The sequence below is a fragment of the Henckelia pumila genome, chromosome 2 (assembly GCF_033568475.1).
Source record: "Henckelia pumila isolate YLH828 chromosome 2, ASM3356847v2, whole genome shotgun sequence".
Taxonomy (NCBI): domain Eukaryota; kingdom Viridiplantae; phylum Streptophyta; class Magnoliopsida; order Lamiales; family Gesneriaceae; genus Henckelia; species Henckelia pumila.
In genome coordinates, this window is record NC_133121.1 from 37,105,424 (window position 1) to 37,123,844 (window position 18,421).

Consider the following 18,421-nt stretch of genomic DNA (forward strand, 5'->3'; position numbering starts at 1 on the left):
GAATTATTCCAGTTTCATCAATCTCAATACCGAGAAATTCAATTTTCCTCGTTGCTATGACTGCTTTCTTTTCAGATAAAACCAGTCCTTCTTGTTTACAAATTTTAGAGAAAATCTCTAAGTGTTTAACGTGTTTGTCTATATTTTTTGATGCTATAAGAATATCATCAATATAAACAAACATAAAGTTGAAATAATCTTTAAAAAGGTTATCCATCTTTCTTTGAAATATCTGGGGTGCATTAGCTAATCCCATAGGCATAACTTCCCAAATATAGTGTCCTTGTGGAGTAGAGAAGGCTGTGAATTTCTTACTTCCTTCTTCCATTCGAATCTGGTAAAATCCAGACTTACAATCAAATTTTGAGAACACTCTAGCATTTCGTACACAGCTAATTAGGTGTTCTCTACTCGGTATGAAGTACCCATCAAACTCCAGGAATTTATTAATACCTTGGTAGTTAATAACTAGCCTGAGTTTCCCTCTTTTTATTTCACCATGATTTCTAACCAGAAAACTTGGGCTACTATATGGTGAAACTCCTTCTTTGATTAAACCAAGGTCCAAATGTTCCTTGATAATCATTCTCATATCCCTTTGATCTGTTATGTTCATCGGGATAGGCTTATATCTGACGAATTCATACTCTTTGCCTTCCTTTAGAGTAAGACTGGCTTTGAGTTGATTTCTATCCCACCATGCCAATGGATGCTCGTTGTAACTTTCTTTGAGCCTCTTTTTGACATCTTTAAGAGATACTTTATTCTCTAACTCTATATCTCTGTGATTTAGAGTTACCTTAAGAAGCTCCATATCCTCTGTTTGGAGTTCTTGTTCTGCTGTTATTTTCAACATGGTTTCTCCAAACCTTCTTGGATCTTTCATTTTTGGGTGAAAAAGTTGTCCTTTATCACCACGCTGGCTGCGAAATATTATCGGCAATTGTCGATAAAAAGTAACCTTGAGTCTTTAAACGATAATTTTATGCTCACAAATTGTAGTGAACATAAGTCTTCTTTACTCATTGTCTTGTGTGTACTTCTTAAACATTTGTAAGAAGTTATTTCCTAACAGGATATCAGCTCATGTATCATGGAAATAGATTGGTGGTGTTTTTACCTTGTACCAAGGTGTTTGACCTGCACCTCCCATAAAGATCTCTGCTTGTTTTATTCCTTTGCAAAGAATTAAAATTCTTCGAGAGAAATCTCGTCCAGCAATTTTTGGCAATTTCTCTTCACACTCTTCAGGGAAGACTCCTCTTTTTGCTGTACAAATTCCTGCTCCCGAGTCAATATAAGCTGCAAAATACTTAGCCTTATATTGTTCATATAACATCCCTATCGGAATGTATATGGAGAAAGGAATTGTTATCATTTTTTAAAGGGATTACTAAATGGCCCCGCCATTTTTAACAGACTGTGTTGTAACTCAGTAATCCGATTAAGACTATTTACCTTTAGTTTCCCTAAGGCCTCAGAAGGTAGAGTATGGTTACTCCTTTCTACTTCTTCAATGCGTTCTAGTAAATCTTGTTCATGACTTACTAATTTCAACTGTTGCTTCTTCCTCTGTCTGTGAATAGAGTTCTCGAATCTGATTAAGGGATTGTCCTTTATCCAATTCTCTTGTTTTCCATTTCGTAGAATTCTTATTGAATTCTCCAAGTCTTTTCTTTTGCCATGAACTCTATTCCTTTTTCAAGGCGTTTCAATGGTTTATGTTCCTCCAGGAATTCTAGACCAAGAATGAGTTGATCTATTTCTTTTCCTGGAATTTCCCAGATTTGAACTTCCAATTCTTCAATATTTATCACTCCTTGGTAAGTTCCTTTTTCTTGTTGTTCCAAATAGTAAATCGAGTTACAAGGGAACAAGTTCCGATGACTTGTAATTTCGAATACTATTTTAACTTCTTTCCATCATTCTGGAGATCTAAGTTTTCCTATTATAGAAAACTCCATTTCTTTTGGTGGAATTTCTTGAATAGGAGATTTGTCCCATCTCCTGCTTGTCATTCTGTCTCCTTGAAAAGATAACCTTTGGGGTTCTATTTTAAGGTCTCTGTATAGAACCGGTCTGTCTTGAATTTGAATGTCTGTTTCCTGAATTAAAGGAAACTCGATTCTTTCCGGATATATTGCTTGAGCAACTTTCTCAAAGATCTCTGGAATTTCAATGAACTCATTTCTAATAAATAATTCAGAATGGTGAGTATTAGAAAGAGCATATGAAATTTGATACATAATAGAATATGGTCTATTACCTTCCTTCATTAGTCTTTTTTCCTTGAAGTTTTGATGCAAAGTTAAGGCTCGACTAAAATCTCTATCAGCTAAATTGTAGGCTATTCTTGGATAAATAACTCCCATAATTTTTCCTGCACATAAATTTCCCGAGATAGTTCCTAGAACCGCATCTTGTATAATCCCCATTTTTTTATCGTATACTACGATATCTATGGGTGAATCTATTCTCGCTTTAAAAGTAGCCTTGATCATAATCTGGATTGCTCCAATATGAATCCAAGACATTGTCTTTTCTACTTCTGCTTTTAATTTCTGTAATTCTTCTCGAATTTCTTCAAAGGGAATTAACTGCATTTCAATTTGATTACTGGTTAGTTCCATAGGGATCGTCATTTCCCTTCTGGATACCTTATAAATCAAATTATGTCTTCTTTGTCTTAGCCCTAGGTTTCCTAAGACTATTTCAACTTGTCCTGCCAAAAATCCTTGGTACTTCTGTAATGTTGGATTTTCTCTCATAATCCTTTGGACCATATTATGAGATATCGTGGTTTGACTAAAGAACCCAGCCAAACTTTCATGTGTTTCATGGCGAAACACTTCCTCTTTACTCTGATTCTGATTCTGATTCATCTTCAGAAACTTCTCGACTAAACAATATCTCTTCTTCGTATATGCTTTCATCTGAGGGGATATCCTCAAATTGATATACTTGGACTAGATCTTGACAGAAGACCGCATCATCCATATCTGGTGTTGCTTCAAAGAGTTTAACTCCTTTTTTCTCGTTTTCTGGACAATTTGTAGATATATGTCCTCTTGCTCCACATGTCCAGCAGTTGCAATCCTTGAAACTTTCACTTGCTCTTGTATGAGTTCTTCTGAAAGTTCTTCTTGATGGTGTTCTTCCCCTGCTTTGTGATGAGCCTGTTGCTGGGGATGTTCTTGTAGGTCCACTTCTTCTACCTGATCTATAGGATCTGGCCTTTTGTTTGGACCAAAATGTTCTTGGTTTCCAAGAACTTTTCATTCTTTTAGGGATTATTTCTGAATTTCTTCCTTTTAAATCCCTGTGATCTGTTTCCAATGATCGTTGGAAGATTATTTTCTCTACAACACAAAGGTGTACGCTTATCTATACCCCTTATTTTCTTGTAGTTCTTCTGTAATGCTGCCATATGACACCATTCTGCTAATTTTTCTTTCAAAAAGGAGACACGTCTTGCCAATGTATCAAGATTGCCTGGAACATATTTTTTAATCAGCATTTCTCTCCAGGTTGGCATTTTTTGCAAAAAATAGCTGAATATCTATATTTTTCTCGACTCCCGAATTCCATCTGTATTTAGTGAATAACATAATGTATTCATCAACTAAGCAGATATCATGTAACTCGAGGCTATAAAGAGCTTGAATATATCTTCTCTTTTTCTCTGTATCTTGATTATTGAAATAGTCTACCCCTATGAATTGTGCTTTAAATAGGGTGGCCATTCTTTCTCCAATCTCGCTGAGGGATTCTCCTGCTAAAATTGATTCCTTAGTTTCTGGCATAGTCATCTCCCATGCGATCTTAACAGATCCCATTAGACTCATTTCTAGAAGTTTAATGAATCCTTCTTTATTGAAATCTAATGTCCCTGCTGCTATTCTCATAGCTGACGTCCAATCATCTATAAGATCTTCTCTGTTTTTGAAGTCCAAAACATCAAAGTTTAACATAACCCCGTAAGGATGTATTGGATCTAAAACAGTTTTTCCGTAAGGAGTTTGATGGAGTGAGATTTTACTCCTTCTTGATCTGGTTCCTGCTGGATATGAATTTTCTCCAACCTGGAACTCACTATGTGGTTCTTCTGTTTTAACCACATATCTTGGGGGATTCCCTATGGGTTGTTCACCCTCAGGGGAATTCATTTTTAGATCTACTACTTTGAGATTCGCAAAAGAATCCGCAAGATCTTGTAGATCCTCGAGATTTAATCTTTCTAAAGTAGTCATGAGATAGTATTTTTCTCTGATACTGCTTTTATAAGATTAATCATCATTTCATCATTGGTTAACGGTTTTTGGACCATTTTGGTTTTACCTTTCTGATGTAACAAAAGTTCGGTACCAAATGAGAGTGGTAACCTTCCTCCTGTATTTCTTTTTCTAGAACCCGAAGTGTGTTCTAGATTTATGATTTTATTTTGAAGATCTTTTAGGTTTCCAAGAATTTCTTCTTGTTTCTTAAGGACTTCTTCAATTTGTCAAGGTATTTCATACAGCTGATTGCTGTAATATTGTACCGTCTTTTGAATTTCTCTAAGATCTCCGGAGAATTTAGAGAAATCTGGGGTAATCTCTAAAAATTGAGAGTTAGAAATCATTTTTCTTTATCTCTTCAAAATTAAGAGAATTAATCACAACCTGTTGTAAGTAATCTTGTGAATAGATTAACTTGTTTATAGGATTTCATATGAATAAAATCCTCTTGATTCAAACCTTCTTTTGAAGTCATCTTTTTTTAAAAAAAAAAATCTTCTCCTCAACAAAGAAAAGCATGAATTATCGAATAATATTATGTCTGAATACTTAACCTAAGACTCTGATACCATTTTTACGGATAATTCTTTGTACCATGAATAAGCACAAAATCTTCAGATTTTAGCATAAAGTCTTTAGATTTTAAGCATAAAAAAGCATAAATCCAGTACAAGAATTAAACAATTAAATATTCAAGTTTTGTGGTACTAGGAAGTTATTGCAAAGAATCTTATGAGTAGGGAGTTAGGACAATGTCAAATTTGAATTTGGGTATGGATTGATAAAAATAAGAGCTATTGAGAGAGGGCCTTCCCTCTTACCCACACCCCACCACCCCCCTCCAGCTTCTGTACAGTTATAAAACCCATTGATCTCTGTTTGCGTCTCTCTTTATATATACAGATACAGACGCACCTCTACGTTCTACTTGCATTCATCAACGAATCCTTACACTGGGAAACCCTAACTGCCAATTTGCTGTCATCGGATAAACTAAAGCTTTTCGATTCCTATTGCATGCGGTTGAATCGCTAGCCAAATCTCAGTTGGTTTCTCTTTGGTTTTTGCGGAGATTTGTGTATTCGATCAGATTCCATTCGAATAAAACTTTAGTGAAGAAGTAGGGAATTGATTGTCTTCTATTTGTCCATTGTTCAATTTCGGTGAAGCGCGCAACCCAGAGAGTGTTTTGAGTGATTTGTTTATTTTGTTATTTTTTTTTTGGTAGGGTTTAGGGTTTAGGGAGTGTGATGGATGACCTGGAAAAGGCAATTTTAATATGTTTTGATGAATCCGGTGGCGTTGATTCGGTGCTAAAATCACAAGCTATTGCCTTTATTCAGCAAATTAAGGAGACCCCATCAATTTGTAGCATATGTGTGGAGAAATTATGTTTTTCTAAGCTGGTTCAAGTTCAGTTTTGGTGTTTGCAGTGCCTCCATGAGGTGCTTCAGATTAAATATTTATCCATGAGCCCTGAGGAGAAGTCTTTCATTAGAAAATCTGTGTTTTCAATGGCATGTAATGAGACTGTCAGTGGCGATGGTAATAATTGTACGAGACTATTAGGGGGGCCGCCCTTTGTTAGGAATAAGTTGGCTCAGGTTGTTGTGACATTAATCTACTTTGAGTACCCATTAATTTGGCCATCTGTTTTTATTGATTTCTTGCCAAATTTAAGTAAAGGAACGGTAGTCATTGATATGTTTTGTCGCATTTTGACTGCCCTGGATGATGAAATAATAAGTTTCGACTATCCACGGAGTGGTGAAGAGGTGGCGGTGTCTGGAAGGATCAAGGATGCAATGAGGGCTCAATGTGTGCCTCAAATCGTAGGGGCTTGGTATGATATTGTTTCAATGTATAAGAATATGGACACTGAGTTGTGTTCTAGTGTTTTGGATTCAATGAAGAGGTATGTTTTGTGGATTGACATTGGGTTGATTGCAAATGATGCATTTACCCGATTGTTGTTTGAATTGATGCTGGTTGATGGATTGCCGGATCAGCTACGTGCTTCTGCTGCTGGTGTTGTTCTTGCCATTGTTTCAAAAAGGATGGATCCCAAACCAAAGCTTGCCCTTCTGCAGAGCCTTCAAATATCAAGGGTTTTTGGATTAGCAGTGGATGATAGTGACTCGGAGTTTGTGTCCAGTTTAACTTCTTTGCTCACGGGATATGCCTCTGAGGTTTTAGAATGTTTTAAACTCTTGAGAACAGAGGATGGCAAGGAGGTTTCATTGGATCTCCTGAATGGGGTTTTACCCTCAGTTTTTTATGTCATGCAGAATTGTGAAGTTGATTCAGCTTTCAGCATTGTGCAGTTTCTGTCATGTTATGTTGGTACAATGAAGAGCCGTTCAACATTGACAGAGACACAGCTGCTTCACTTAGGAAAGATATTGGAAGTGATCCGGTCATTGATTCAGTTTGATCCTATGTATCGAAATAATCTGGACATATTGGACAAGATTGGGAGGGAAGAAGAAGATAGGATGGTGGAGTTTCGGAAGGATATATTTGTATTGTTTCGCATTATAGGCCGTGTTGCACCTGATGTCACCCATATGTTTATCAGAAACTCATTGGATCAAGCTGTTTCATCCTCTGAAGATAGAAATGCTGAAGAAGTGGAAGCAGCTCTTTCATTGTTTTTTGCACTCGGAGAATCATTAAACGACGATGCATTGAGAACTGGTAATGGTGTTCTAGGAGAATTGGTCCCGATGCTTTTATCGACAAGATTTCCCTGTCATTTAAACAGGCCTGTGGCACTTGTGTATTTGGAAACAATTACAAGATATATGAAGTTTGTGCAGGAGAACAATCAATATATACTGATGGCTTTGGGTGCCTTTCTTGACGAGAGAGGTATACATCATCCAAATGTCAATGTTAGTCGAAGAGCGAGCTATCTTTTCATGAGGTGTGTGAAATTGCTTAAAGCAAAGCTCGTCCCTTACATTGAGACAATCTTGCAGGTATAAATCATTGATAATGTTTTCTGCAGTTTTGGAATAACTGTCACGGACAATTTCAATACAACTGCTGTGTTATACTAATTTTTTTGGCTCATCTGGCTTATTCATATCAAATGTCAGAGTCTACAGGACACAGTGGCCCAATTTACAGGACTGAACAATTCATTGAAGCCATCCTCAGGGGCTGAAGATGGAAGCCATATCTTCGAGGCAATTTTGAAATTTGCTTTTTAACAATAATTTGCATAATCAAGAGTTAATGTTTCTGTATTTATTGGTCTCTGCAGGCGATTGGTTTGTTGATTGGGATGGAAAATGTATCACCAGAAAAACAATTGGAATATCTTTCTTCACTGCTTACTCCACTTTGTCACCAGGTCAAGTTTCAGTGAATGTATTGATGTTTTTTAAACTGCCTTTAACTTCCATTGCCCTTGAATAGAAATGATTTGGTGCTGAATTTACTCTCATCTTTGCCTTGGTGTAAGACTGGCAATGACATTGGAACTTTAGGATAAAAATGATTAAGCTGAAATTTGGATGCTTGTTCAGGTTGAGGTCGCCCTCTCCAATGCCAAATCCGAAGAATCTCTTTCATATGTAGGAAACGTCCAGCAAATAATTATGGCAATTAATGCTATTAGCAAGGTATTTCTTGTCCTTCCATGCTTACAATGATACACTGTGCGGTTTATTTGTTTTTGTTTTCTTTCCATGATTGTCATTTCACATGCTTTTATATCATTTATTTGGTGAAACACAAGTAACTGAGTGATATTATGAAATGGAGAAGAATTTTGTTATTGCCTTTGGTTGTTTTTATTGGAAAACAAGTACAGTGTTGATACTGGTGGTTTCCTTTGCGCTGTTGTCTTCCTTTTTCTATGTATCCGATTTTACCTGTGTTTCATTTGCATTTATGGACACTTGGAATTTGTATGATTCAGGGATTTAGTGAACGCCTCGTTACTATGAGTCGCCCATCTATCGGTCTTTTGTTCAAGCAGGTTAGTGCAAGTTTTGACTTTGTCAAATTATGGATTATTTAAGTTTCTTAAGTAGTATGCATGTTGGCCACTATCAGTTTACTCCTTTGCCTTTATAACTCTATCAAGTTAATCGATGCAATAGCTTTAATCATCAGCAATTAGACTTGGTCCCCCTCCTCATCCACGTGCACTCCCACAGCCCATATACTGTGCCTCCCCCACAAATTGCTTGTTCAGCTTCTTCCTCTCCTATTTTTGTCGATTACTCTTAATTTTTTAAATAATGGTTACATACTTCTGCTCAAAACAAAGAATGATAAATATTGTTTCTGTCCACTGGTTCATATGAAATTTGATGAAATGGTGAATCTGACTTTAGCCATCTTTGTTAAATATTCATAATAGTTGAGAGTTTGTATTGGTCCTTATTATGCCCTCTTAAGCTCTTTTTTTAATTATTATTTAAAATTGTATTTTATACAGACATTGGATATTCTTCTGCAAGTACTTGTCATCTTCCCAAAAGTTGAAACTCTGCGGTGTAAGGTAAGAATTTGGGATATTTTCGTTAATAATTGGATAAAATATATCGTCTAAATGGGAGTCTCCTTTTACAGGTTACACCTTTCATTCACCGTATGGTGGACACCTTGGGAGTTTCTGTATTCCCTTATCTTCCAAAGGCACTGGAACAGTTGCTTCCAGAAAGCGAGGTATATAGATTCCTTTCTTTCTCTCTTTTTTTGGATATAATTTCATTTAAATCTGTCATATCTCTCGGCTTTAATGATTTTCTAGTGTTTGAACTGATATAGTAATTAAGTGGATTGAGGGTGTGTTACTCTTTGTATTGTTACTGGCTGTGATTATTCTTTTTTATCCCTTTTTTCTTCATTTCCGTAAATGTTGTTGTGTTTGGGCTTCGGATAAAACAACATTCGTGTTGAAAGTGTGTGATGAGTCTTTTTTTATTGATAATTCTTCATTGCTTTGCAATCTGTATGAGAATTTATTGAATACCTTGTGAGGATGGAGTATGCTGTTGCTTGTATTCTATGTCCTGTTATTATGCTTTTGGTCGCGACTTTCTGATTCCCACCTTATAATGTGAATAACATCTTATCAACTAGAGTATGGTGATGTAGACATTTGTTTTGCGTTGTGTTATATATTAGTATAGTTTCTTGGTACTATTTATCAGGTGCCTCTTGACTTGAGGTTAGGAGTGGGGAGAGTGGACTTCAGTAGTTACTCTCATTTAGTAGTGATTGTCACAACATACCCCATAGCGATTTCAAGTGTTTTCTACTTATCAGCTTCTCTTTCTTCCATTGTTTGGGTTAGAAAGTTGAGGTGTTGATTTTTCTAATGACAATGTGCAGCCAAAGGAACTGGTGGGTTTTCTTGTATTGCTTAATCAGCTCATCTGCAAATTTAAGATTGGGGTTTGTGGCATATTGGAAGAAGTCTATCCTGTTATTGCTGGTAGGGCATTCAATATTCTCCCGAGAACTGATGTTTTATCAGGACCTGTCGGTGGATGTACTGAGGTATGTGAACTTTTTGGAAGTTTCCTTCAGCTGTTTAATTGAAAATAGACTCTTTTTAACTGAACTTCTCCGCAAGAACCAAGAATTTTGAGGATACTAGTGCTCTTATATATAATGAAATAGGATATGTTGATTATGACACAAGGGATGTTTATCTAGTCATGCCCTTTTTAGCTTCATTTTTTGTACCGCGATTTTTACATCGACCATCTATTACTGTTTTAAAATTTTCTGATTATAACTTGATTTTCAGGAAATCCGAGAATTGCAAGATCTTCAGAGAACATTTTTTACATTCCTCCATGTGATTGCTATGCATGATCTCTCATCAGTTTTTCTTTCTCCAAAAAGTAGTGGATACTTGGACTTAATGATGCAATTGCTGCTATACACATGCTGTAATCACAAGGATATTCTGATAAAAAAGGTGTGTTTGCTATGTTTTTCAAAACCTCAAAATCTTAGGAATTTTGTGATTTGAGATTTACTACTAAATCATGTGGTTGTTTGGAGACTGCTAAAATCTCGATCTGCACATTATACAGGCATGTGTTCAGATAATTGTCAGGCTAATCAAAGATTGGTGTACTGGTTCTTATGACAAAGAGAAGGTATCTTACTGTTGGAGTACAATTACAGCTGGGACGGTTTCTCAGGGTACTAAAGAAAACTATTTTTCAGGTGCCTGGTTTCCAGAGTTTCATAATCGATGCCTTTGCAACAAATTGCTGTTTGCTGAGTGTGCTTGACAAATCCTTTGAGTTTCGCGATGCGAATACTGTAAGTTAATGGCTGGGATTAGAATAAATTGTTTGTTTTTGTGGCAATAACTTCCGTTATTGTATGTTTCTATTAGATATACGTATGTCATGTTAAAAGTCAACAATTAGAAGTTAATAGAGTTGTTGAGTAGTTAGATAGCGGTTACTATAAACTAGGCATATAAAATAGATCTCATATTTTCAAATCAGAGTTTTTCGATGAACACCTCATATTCAATCTTTTGCTCTCATATGTAACATGGTATGAGAGTTCAGACTCGCCGTTATGAGTTGGACTGTCCTAATGGGCCACCTGCTGATATCTTACAAACTTCAAGCTCCAGATGTTCATCTCTGAATGGCTGAACATGAGGTGTGTGTGTTAGATGTTCCACATTGGTTGAATTAAGTCTTTGGGAGTTGTACTTATAGACTTGGACAATCCAACTTCTTTGAGCTAGTTTTTGGGTAGGGTTAGGTCCAAGTCCATGATCTTAATGCCTGCAAGAACTAGACATCTTTTATTTTTGTAACAGTATAAAAGTGTGTTAAGATATTACTCTTTTTTTTTTTCCTCTGGTTGATCTTTGAATTTATAAATTAATATTTAATGTTAATGGAGCTCCCAGATTAAATTGGACTATTTTTGAATCGATGAATTAGAGGATGCGGCCTCATGAAACAGATATCTGATTTGTTACCCATTCAATTGCCTGCCTATCCAACTTACGTGATTCAACATATGTAGTGCTATGTTTTGATGATAAATTGAGCTAAGACATATGCTGAAATTGTTCTTTTATAGCACAAGAGCTCATGACAGATGTCTGAACAATAATTTATACTTTAATATCCCCTCTGTGACCAGATATTGGGAAATAAGTGTCCAAAATGAATATTTAAAGGGTATTAGGCAACAAAGGTTACTTAAGTTGAACATAGAAATAATGAGGATTGCATTCTATGGGTTTTAAACATGTGACCTTTTGGTTTGATGCCAGTTCAAATTATCTTTCTCAACTGGTCAAGCTCTTGGGAAAAGTGGTTTTGACACGATGACATCTATTGTAATCGAAATCTTTGTAATGATCTGTTTAATAGATTAATGATGACAAGTGGTATTCCAAATGGTTGTTAGTTATAGAATGAGATGAAAAATTCATCTTCTTTCTATCAAAGCGAACAGGAAATTAAATAGAGGATGAGGACACCACAGGCTGGTGACTCTCCATATTTCCAGTCCTACAAACAAATAAAATTCTGTCTAACCAATAATATAACCTTAAGGATATCGGAAATCACAATCTTTATTTTTTTTTAAAAATATCCTTATGGGATCTGCCCATAGGGGCAGCCACATAATTCCACACTACCCCTCAAGCTGGGAGATATATGTTGATCATTCCCAGCTTGGGAGTAAGGTTCTCAAATGTGCTTCTTGGAAGAGCCTCTGTGAAAATGTTTGCTGTTTACAGTCCAGTTGGTGTATAAACCAATTTAACGATTCCTTTCTCAATTTTCTCTTTGATAAAATGTCGATCAATCTCCACGTGTTTTGTTTTGTCATGATGCACGGGATTTTTTGCAATGCTGATAGCAGATTGGTTATCACATAACAATCTTATGGAGCCTTCATAAAGAATCTTCTACTCATTTAGTCAAAACTCCTCAAAGTAACTAGATTACCCCAAACATAGGTACAATACCCAGTTGTCGATCTTCGATCTGTTAGAGAACATGCCCAATCAGCATTTGAAAATATCTATAGAGTTTTGTTGTTTCCCTTCTTGAAGTACAATCCTTTTCCCGGAGTCATCTTTAGGTATCTAAGGATACGATAAGTTGCATCAAGATGTTCTTATGTAAGATCATTCTTAAACCGACTTGCTACACTTACTGAAAATCCAATGTCAGGTCTGGTGTGGGATATATAAATGAGTTTGCCCACAAGGCGTTGGTATCTCCCTTTGTCGACAGGGGAACAATTTTTCTTCTTCCCAATTATGCAAGCTGGATTCATTGGTGTGTATGCGGGTTTACAACCAAGCATTCCTGTTTCTTTGAGAAGATTTAAAATATACTTTCTTTGAGAAACTGATATGCCTTTACATTTTCGAGCAATTTCCATGCCAAAGAAGAATTTGAGAGCTCCATTTGTTTTCAAGTCCTGGGCGAATCTCCATAAGCACATCCTCTTCAAGAACTCCATCTGCAAACATATTTTTGACATCAAGTTGAAGAAGTGGCCATTCATGGTTTGCAGCTAATGCCAGGAGGATTTTGATGGTATTCAGTTTTGCCATTGGAGCGAAGTTTTCTTGATAATGTACACTATACGTCTGCGTAAAACCCTTGGCTACAAGTCTTGCTTTGTATCAATCTATACTTCCATCTGCCTTGTATTCAATTGTGAAGATCCATTTACACCCCACTAGGTGTTTTCCTTCTGGTAGGTCTGAGAGAATCCAGGTTCCATTCTTTTCTAGAGCTCTAATTTCATCATTAACAGCCTCTCTCCATTCTAGTTGACGAAGTGCCTCCTGAATATTTTTGGGAGTTTCTATGTGTGATAAACTTGACACAAAAGCATGATAACCTGGAAACAACTTATGATGTGATACAAAGTTTGATATATGGGGTGTTGGGTGCATGACGTAACTCCTTTTCTTTGAGCAATAGGAATATCAAGATCATCTATAAGAGGAGGTTGGTTCTCAGAGTTACCAATGTCATTTGTACCCGGGTCAGATTTTTGACTTTGCTTTGGAGGAATTGACTGCTCTATCTCTTGGTTGGGCTTTGGCCTTCTTGAATAAACTCGGAGCAGTGTTTCGGTGGGAGACTTAAGATCCTGTGGTGATGGTAAAGTTGAAGAATTTGGTAGTGTATGTGAATTGGTTTGGAAATATGGGAATAACACAGTGTTCTAAAAATCGCGCTAGGCGGTGGCCGACCGCCTAGAAAAAGTGCTAGTCGGCCAGCCTAGGTGGTCCTGGCGTTTAGGCATGGTTTTTTTGGGCTTTTAATACAAACCTGACGAAATTTTTTATTTGCCCTTCCACCAAAACTCTCTCCACGTCGTTTCCAAAGAGAAGATAAGAAAATTATGGAAAATAATAAGTAGATAAAATTATGGATAATAATAAGTAGGGAAAATTTGTGATATTTTATTATTTATGTAATTTTGAACTCATTTTAAATTTGATGTTATTGTGTTGAATATTTGGATATTTAATAGGGAAATATTAAGATGAACAAGAATAATCGGATATTTAGGCTAAAAAAATAAAAAACTGTCTAGGGCAACCTAGGCGACCGCCTAAGCGTCTAGCGGTCTAGGCGCTAGGCGGTAGGTGACCGCCCGCCTACCGCCTAGCGCTTTTTAGAACATTGGAATAACAATGTGGATGCTGAATCACTCAGTGTGGTATCATGAGGAGATGGCCAAAATTGATGTTCTTCTCGAGTGATAAAGTTTTCCCCTTGAATATCAGTTTTGGAATAGAAGGGCCGATTCTCGAAGAAAGTCACATCCATGGTAATGTAAAATTTCTTTGTAATGGGAGAATAATACTCATATCCTCTCTAGTTTGAAGAGTATCCAAGAAATATATATTTAGTGGCTTTTGGATCAAGTTTGCTCCGAAGATGTTGAGATACATGAACATATACAGTGCAGCACCCAAATATCTTAGGAGGAAGAGTGGATAAGAGTCGGGTATTGGATAGTTCTTTAAGAGGACTTGATTTGGGGCTTGAAAGTGAAGGACTCAAGAAGGCATGCGATTGATCAAGTAATTTGTGGACTGTGGTAAGAATGTCATCCCCCAAAATTGTTTTGGAACATTGGAAGCAAACGTAAGAGCTCTGGGTATCACAGAACTCTGAATTTCTATGGGTGTTAGGAATGGCATCCTCTGCAGAAGAAGTGACCTCGGAGTTGTTGCTGCTTTTATCGGTTGCCATGCCGTATTGTACCATCGGCTCTGGTACCATATAGAATGGGATGAAAAATTCATCTTATTTCAATCAAAGCATACAGGAAATTAAATAGAGGATGAGGACACCACAGGCTAGTGACTGTCCATAATTCCAGTCCTACAAACAAGGAAATAAAATCCTATCTAAACAAAAATGTAACCTAAACTCAAGGAAATCAGAAATCACAATCTTAATTATAAAAAGAATCCTTATGGGATCTGTCCATAGGGGCATCCACATAATTCCACTTTAGTAGCACTGAAAATTATAAAATGGTTAAGATATTTTAGATTTATTACATTTACTACTAAATGTTACATTTTGTTGTCGCCAACTTTCATTTAGAATCTTGTGATTCTGTTTCATCCATGAAATGTTCCTTGCTTGTCCATTGATATGTGAAGTAGATCCAGACTGTTATCTTAGAATGTCATTGGATATGAGTTGAATTTAGAATTCAAGTGTAAAGGATGAGTGCAAAAATATATTGTAACTATGCTTTTTTTGCTATCTTACAGCTTAGTTGTTTGTGGGTAAAGTGTATGCTGCTTAACTGAGTATCTTATCTTCTATAAAAATTTTCGGCCGCCTAATTTCACACCGACTCCTATTGTTCTGTTGGATTTCTTTGGCAGCTGGTCTTGTTTGGAGAAATTGTGTTGGCTCAAAAGGTCATGTATGATACATTTGGCAACGATTTCCTTCTTCATTTTGTTTCAAAAGGTTTATCAAATGTGCATTGCCCTCGAGACTTGGCCGAGCAGTACTACAAAAAGCTGCAGGTATAAATTTCAACTCTTTCTACTTAGTTGTTAAAACCCCACCTGGCTTGCACATTGGCTCAAACGTTAACGATTCGGACTATATACCCCCGAAACAAGTCCTTTAATAAAGTGGCCCAACCTTCATTTTACTTTAAGTTTCAAGGTGCCTTGAGGATAAGGGATAGCAAATAAGCAAATCCAAATTTGAATACCAAAAAAAAAAAGCAATTTATTTTTACTTCTAGATTATTGACTATTGTTTCGATCGTTTAGTAATCCGGACTATACATGTTGAATTATATGTAAAGGAATTGTAAGGAGTTTTTTTATATCTTAACTAAATGACTCCTTGGATGTTTCACTTAAATAAAGTGCACACATCATCTTATGCCTAGGCTTCTATGATACCTAATGTGCCTTGCAATTCCTATAGTTACGCATTCTACAAATGTGATTCAGATTTCTTGGCTGTTATTATTGAGGCTGTAAAATCACAAGCACGGGTTGCTGCAATTATATTTGTACACCCATCATCAATTTCTTAATTTGTGCATATTATCAGGAATATGATGTTAAGGAGTTGAAATCCTTCTACCAGTCGCTCATTGAAAAGTTGAGACTCCAACAAAATGGCAGCTTGGTGTTTAGATAACCGTGCGATCATATCTATGCTCTAAGCTCCTTGTTAAGTCAATTTTGCGATGTTGTAACCAGTTGTGCTGCCCATTCTTAATTCATCTTAAGGTTCGTACCAGTTAGCTCCCACATGAATTTTCACAACCAATGTATTTGCATGGATAGAGGCCACTTATGTTGGAGCATTGATTTCCCAAAATGCAGGCTTCTTTCCTGTAAATACCATTTGTCTGGCCTATAACGAACAGGACAAGGTATGCATATATAAATAATGCTTTCCGTGGATTGTAGAATCTTGAACAAAGTTTTATCGTTCAAGTGGATAATGAAGTTTCATGACATCTGCGTAGCAGGTGTAAATATCCGGAATCTCATTCTTTTGAGAACGAAATATTCTCCATGTTTTTCATTGCTGGTGCTGTGCGTTTAAAACTAGTTTCAGCGAAAATGGCCTCGTTATAGTACGAGTCTTACAGCAATCTACCATAAAAGGTAATTTAATCGACGCCGTGAAGCATCTGCAGGGAAGCTTATGATTCGGCCAATTGCACTTCATGGTGATGGGAGTTTTTGTTTTGTTTTTCCCGAGATGTGCCATTATTTATCTCACGTGCTCAATTTCATTTCTCTCTTTATATATTGATTTCAAGTCGAGGGGAACAAGTGTGGATAAGAGCAATTTTGTTGTGTTGAGAACGAAAACTTGTTTTTGTTGATCTTCAGACGTTTTCTTGGAATGCAGTTTGTTTTGTATCTTGTGTTCCTGGGAAATCTGTCTTATTCAATCAATCTGATTTGACTATTCTCCATTTATGTACATCTAGTAATATTGATTCTTGACCCGGTATTGTTTATATCAAGTTTTGATTGCTCAGCATCACTCCTTTGGTGCATGGATACTTGTAGAAATGATTTTGCATATGGTGAATAAGTTCCACGTACATTTGTAAGCGTGAATCAGAAAATATACAATTTCCATTATTCACTTATGATTACCTTTTGATATAAGCACATCATTCACTTATTTCATGACCGATGGAAGGATCGTAGAGGGGATTTGACGTGTTCGTGTCAATGATTAATCTATCGCGAAAGCTTTTCTGAGACATTTTTACAGGTTAATTATGTGAGAGATGAGTCTTTTAATCTGATACGGTTTATGAAAAATCATATTTTTTTATGTTAACGCCGGCTTGCGCTTGGGCGCACGTTTTTGCGCGCTCTAGTGCAAGGCGATTTGCCTGGGGTTTTCAGGTAGGTCGGCACTGGTTTGACTTGATTGAAAAACAACTTTAAAAGTTTCGTTTCGTTCTCCTTCGACATCGTTTGAGAAAAATACGCACTTTCAAGTTGAAAAGTACGAGCACACACTCGAAAAAGCTTCAAAAACATGAAGAGAATGAATCAAAATGATCCAAATTTCAAAAGTTTGTTTCAAAACATCGCGCACATCATATATGCACCAAAATTTTGAGTTTTCACACATTTCAAGCCATAAATCTCAATAAATTTTAAACCAAAACATCAAGAACAATTCACGTTTCACGAATCTATATCATGTTCTTAAAAATCTATGCAAAAAAATACATATACACATCAACATGCATATTTTCATATCAAAATACATATATATCGAATGATGGTTTCAAAAACGTTAAAAACTTGCCTGATCGTTGTAGGTTGGGGATAATCAACACTTTGGTGGTGATTTTAGCCTTGCACAAACGAGATTGGGGAGTCTTTCTTCTTCCTTGTGCAATATTTGAATTAGAGAAGGGAGAGGGAAGATGGAGTAGGCAGCAGATAAAAAAGAAAAATGGTGAAATAATTTGACGCCTACCCAGTTTGCAACTAATGGGCTTGGAAGTCGGTCCATTAGTCGCAAATAATGTCTTTTAACATTAAATAAACATGAAATATTTGCTTAACCTCGTTCGAAACCTAGTCTCGTTCCCTCAATCAAGAAATAATCCCAACTTGAAAACATTAAACTAATTTGCAATATTAAAACATCAGACATAATATCATCTCATAACTATTAAATTCCAAAAATAAAATACATAATATCATAAAACACATTTAAAAATATCGTGAATGAACTAGTTGAATTTTGGATCTTACAATTTCACCCTCCTTAAAAAAATTTCGTTCTCGAAATTCAACTTATCAAATAGCCCTGGATAGCGACTACGCATATCCTGCTCAGTTTCCCATGTAGGCTCTTCTGCCAGCTGGTTACGCCACAGAACTTTCACCACTTCACCTCCATGTTCCTCGACTTCCGGATCTAACTGTCCAAAATATGAACAGGTATCTCCTTATAGGACAAGTTTGGTGTCCATTGCATTGGCTCGTAGTGAATCAAATGGGAAGGATTCGTGATATACTTTCCCAACGTAATCTGTAGTGACCCGTCATGGAATAACTAAGTAACCAAATCTTAAGCATGCAATTAAAACTTAAATAACAAAATCAGAGAAAA

The 18,421-nt window shown here is 36.3% G+C and overlaps 1 protein-coding gene across 3 annotated transcripts; it reads left to right on the forward strand.

Moving 5' to 3' along the window:
• The first annotated feature begins 5,092 nt into the window (after window positions 1–5,092).
• On the forward strand, window positions 5,093–16,806 carry LOC140879581 (exportin-T). Of its 3 annotated transcripts, none has more exons than XM_073283345.1 (15): window positions 5,093–7,258; window positions 7,379–7,468; window positions 7,546–7,635; window positions 7,811–7,906; window positions 8,206–8,265; window positions 8,731–8,793; window positions 8,865–8,960; window positions 9,630–9,797; window positions 10,051–10,224; window positions 10,343–10,408; window positions 10,479–10,577; window positions 15,175–15,321; window positions 15,866–16,047; window positions 16,144–16,193; window positions 16,290–16,806. In XM_073283345.1, exons 1-13 carry the CDS (start codon window positions 5,528–5,530, stop codon window positions 15,953–15,955), a joined length of 2,970 nt encoding a protein of 989 aa, XP_073139446.1. In that variant the 5' UTR covers window positions 5,093–5,527; the 3' UTR covers window positions 15,956–16,047; window positions 16,144–16,193; window positions 16,290–16,806. The 3 variants fall into 3 exon arrangements, with proteins under 3 accessions (XP_073139446.1, XP_073139445.1, XP_073139447.1); XM_073283344.1 differs by having other exon boundaries at window positions 16,293–16,806; XM_073283346.1 differs by having other exon boundaries at window positions 7,388–7,468; window positions 16,293–16,806.
• Window positions 16,807–18,421: the final 1,615 nt, after the last annotated feature.

What these genes read in the sequence shown, in the direction of transcription:
- LOC140879581 (XM_073283345.1), top strand. Translation starts at nt 5,528, where the DNA reads ATGGATGACCTGGAAAAGGCAATTTTAATATGTTTTGATGAATCCGGT. An exon ending in AGGATATTCTGATAAAAAAG is followed by an intron (nt 10,225 to 10,342) that starts GTGTGTTTGCTA and finishes CACATTATACAG; the next exon opens with GCATGTGTTCAGATAATTGT. An exon ending in GTTCTTATGACAAAGAGAAG is followed by an intron (nt 10,409 to 10,478) that starts GTATCTTACTGT and finishes ACTATTTTTCAG; the next exon opens with GTGCCTGGTTTCCAGAGTTT.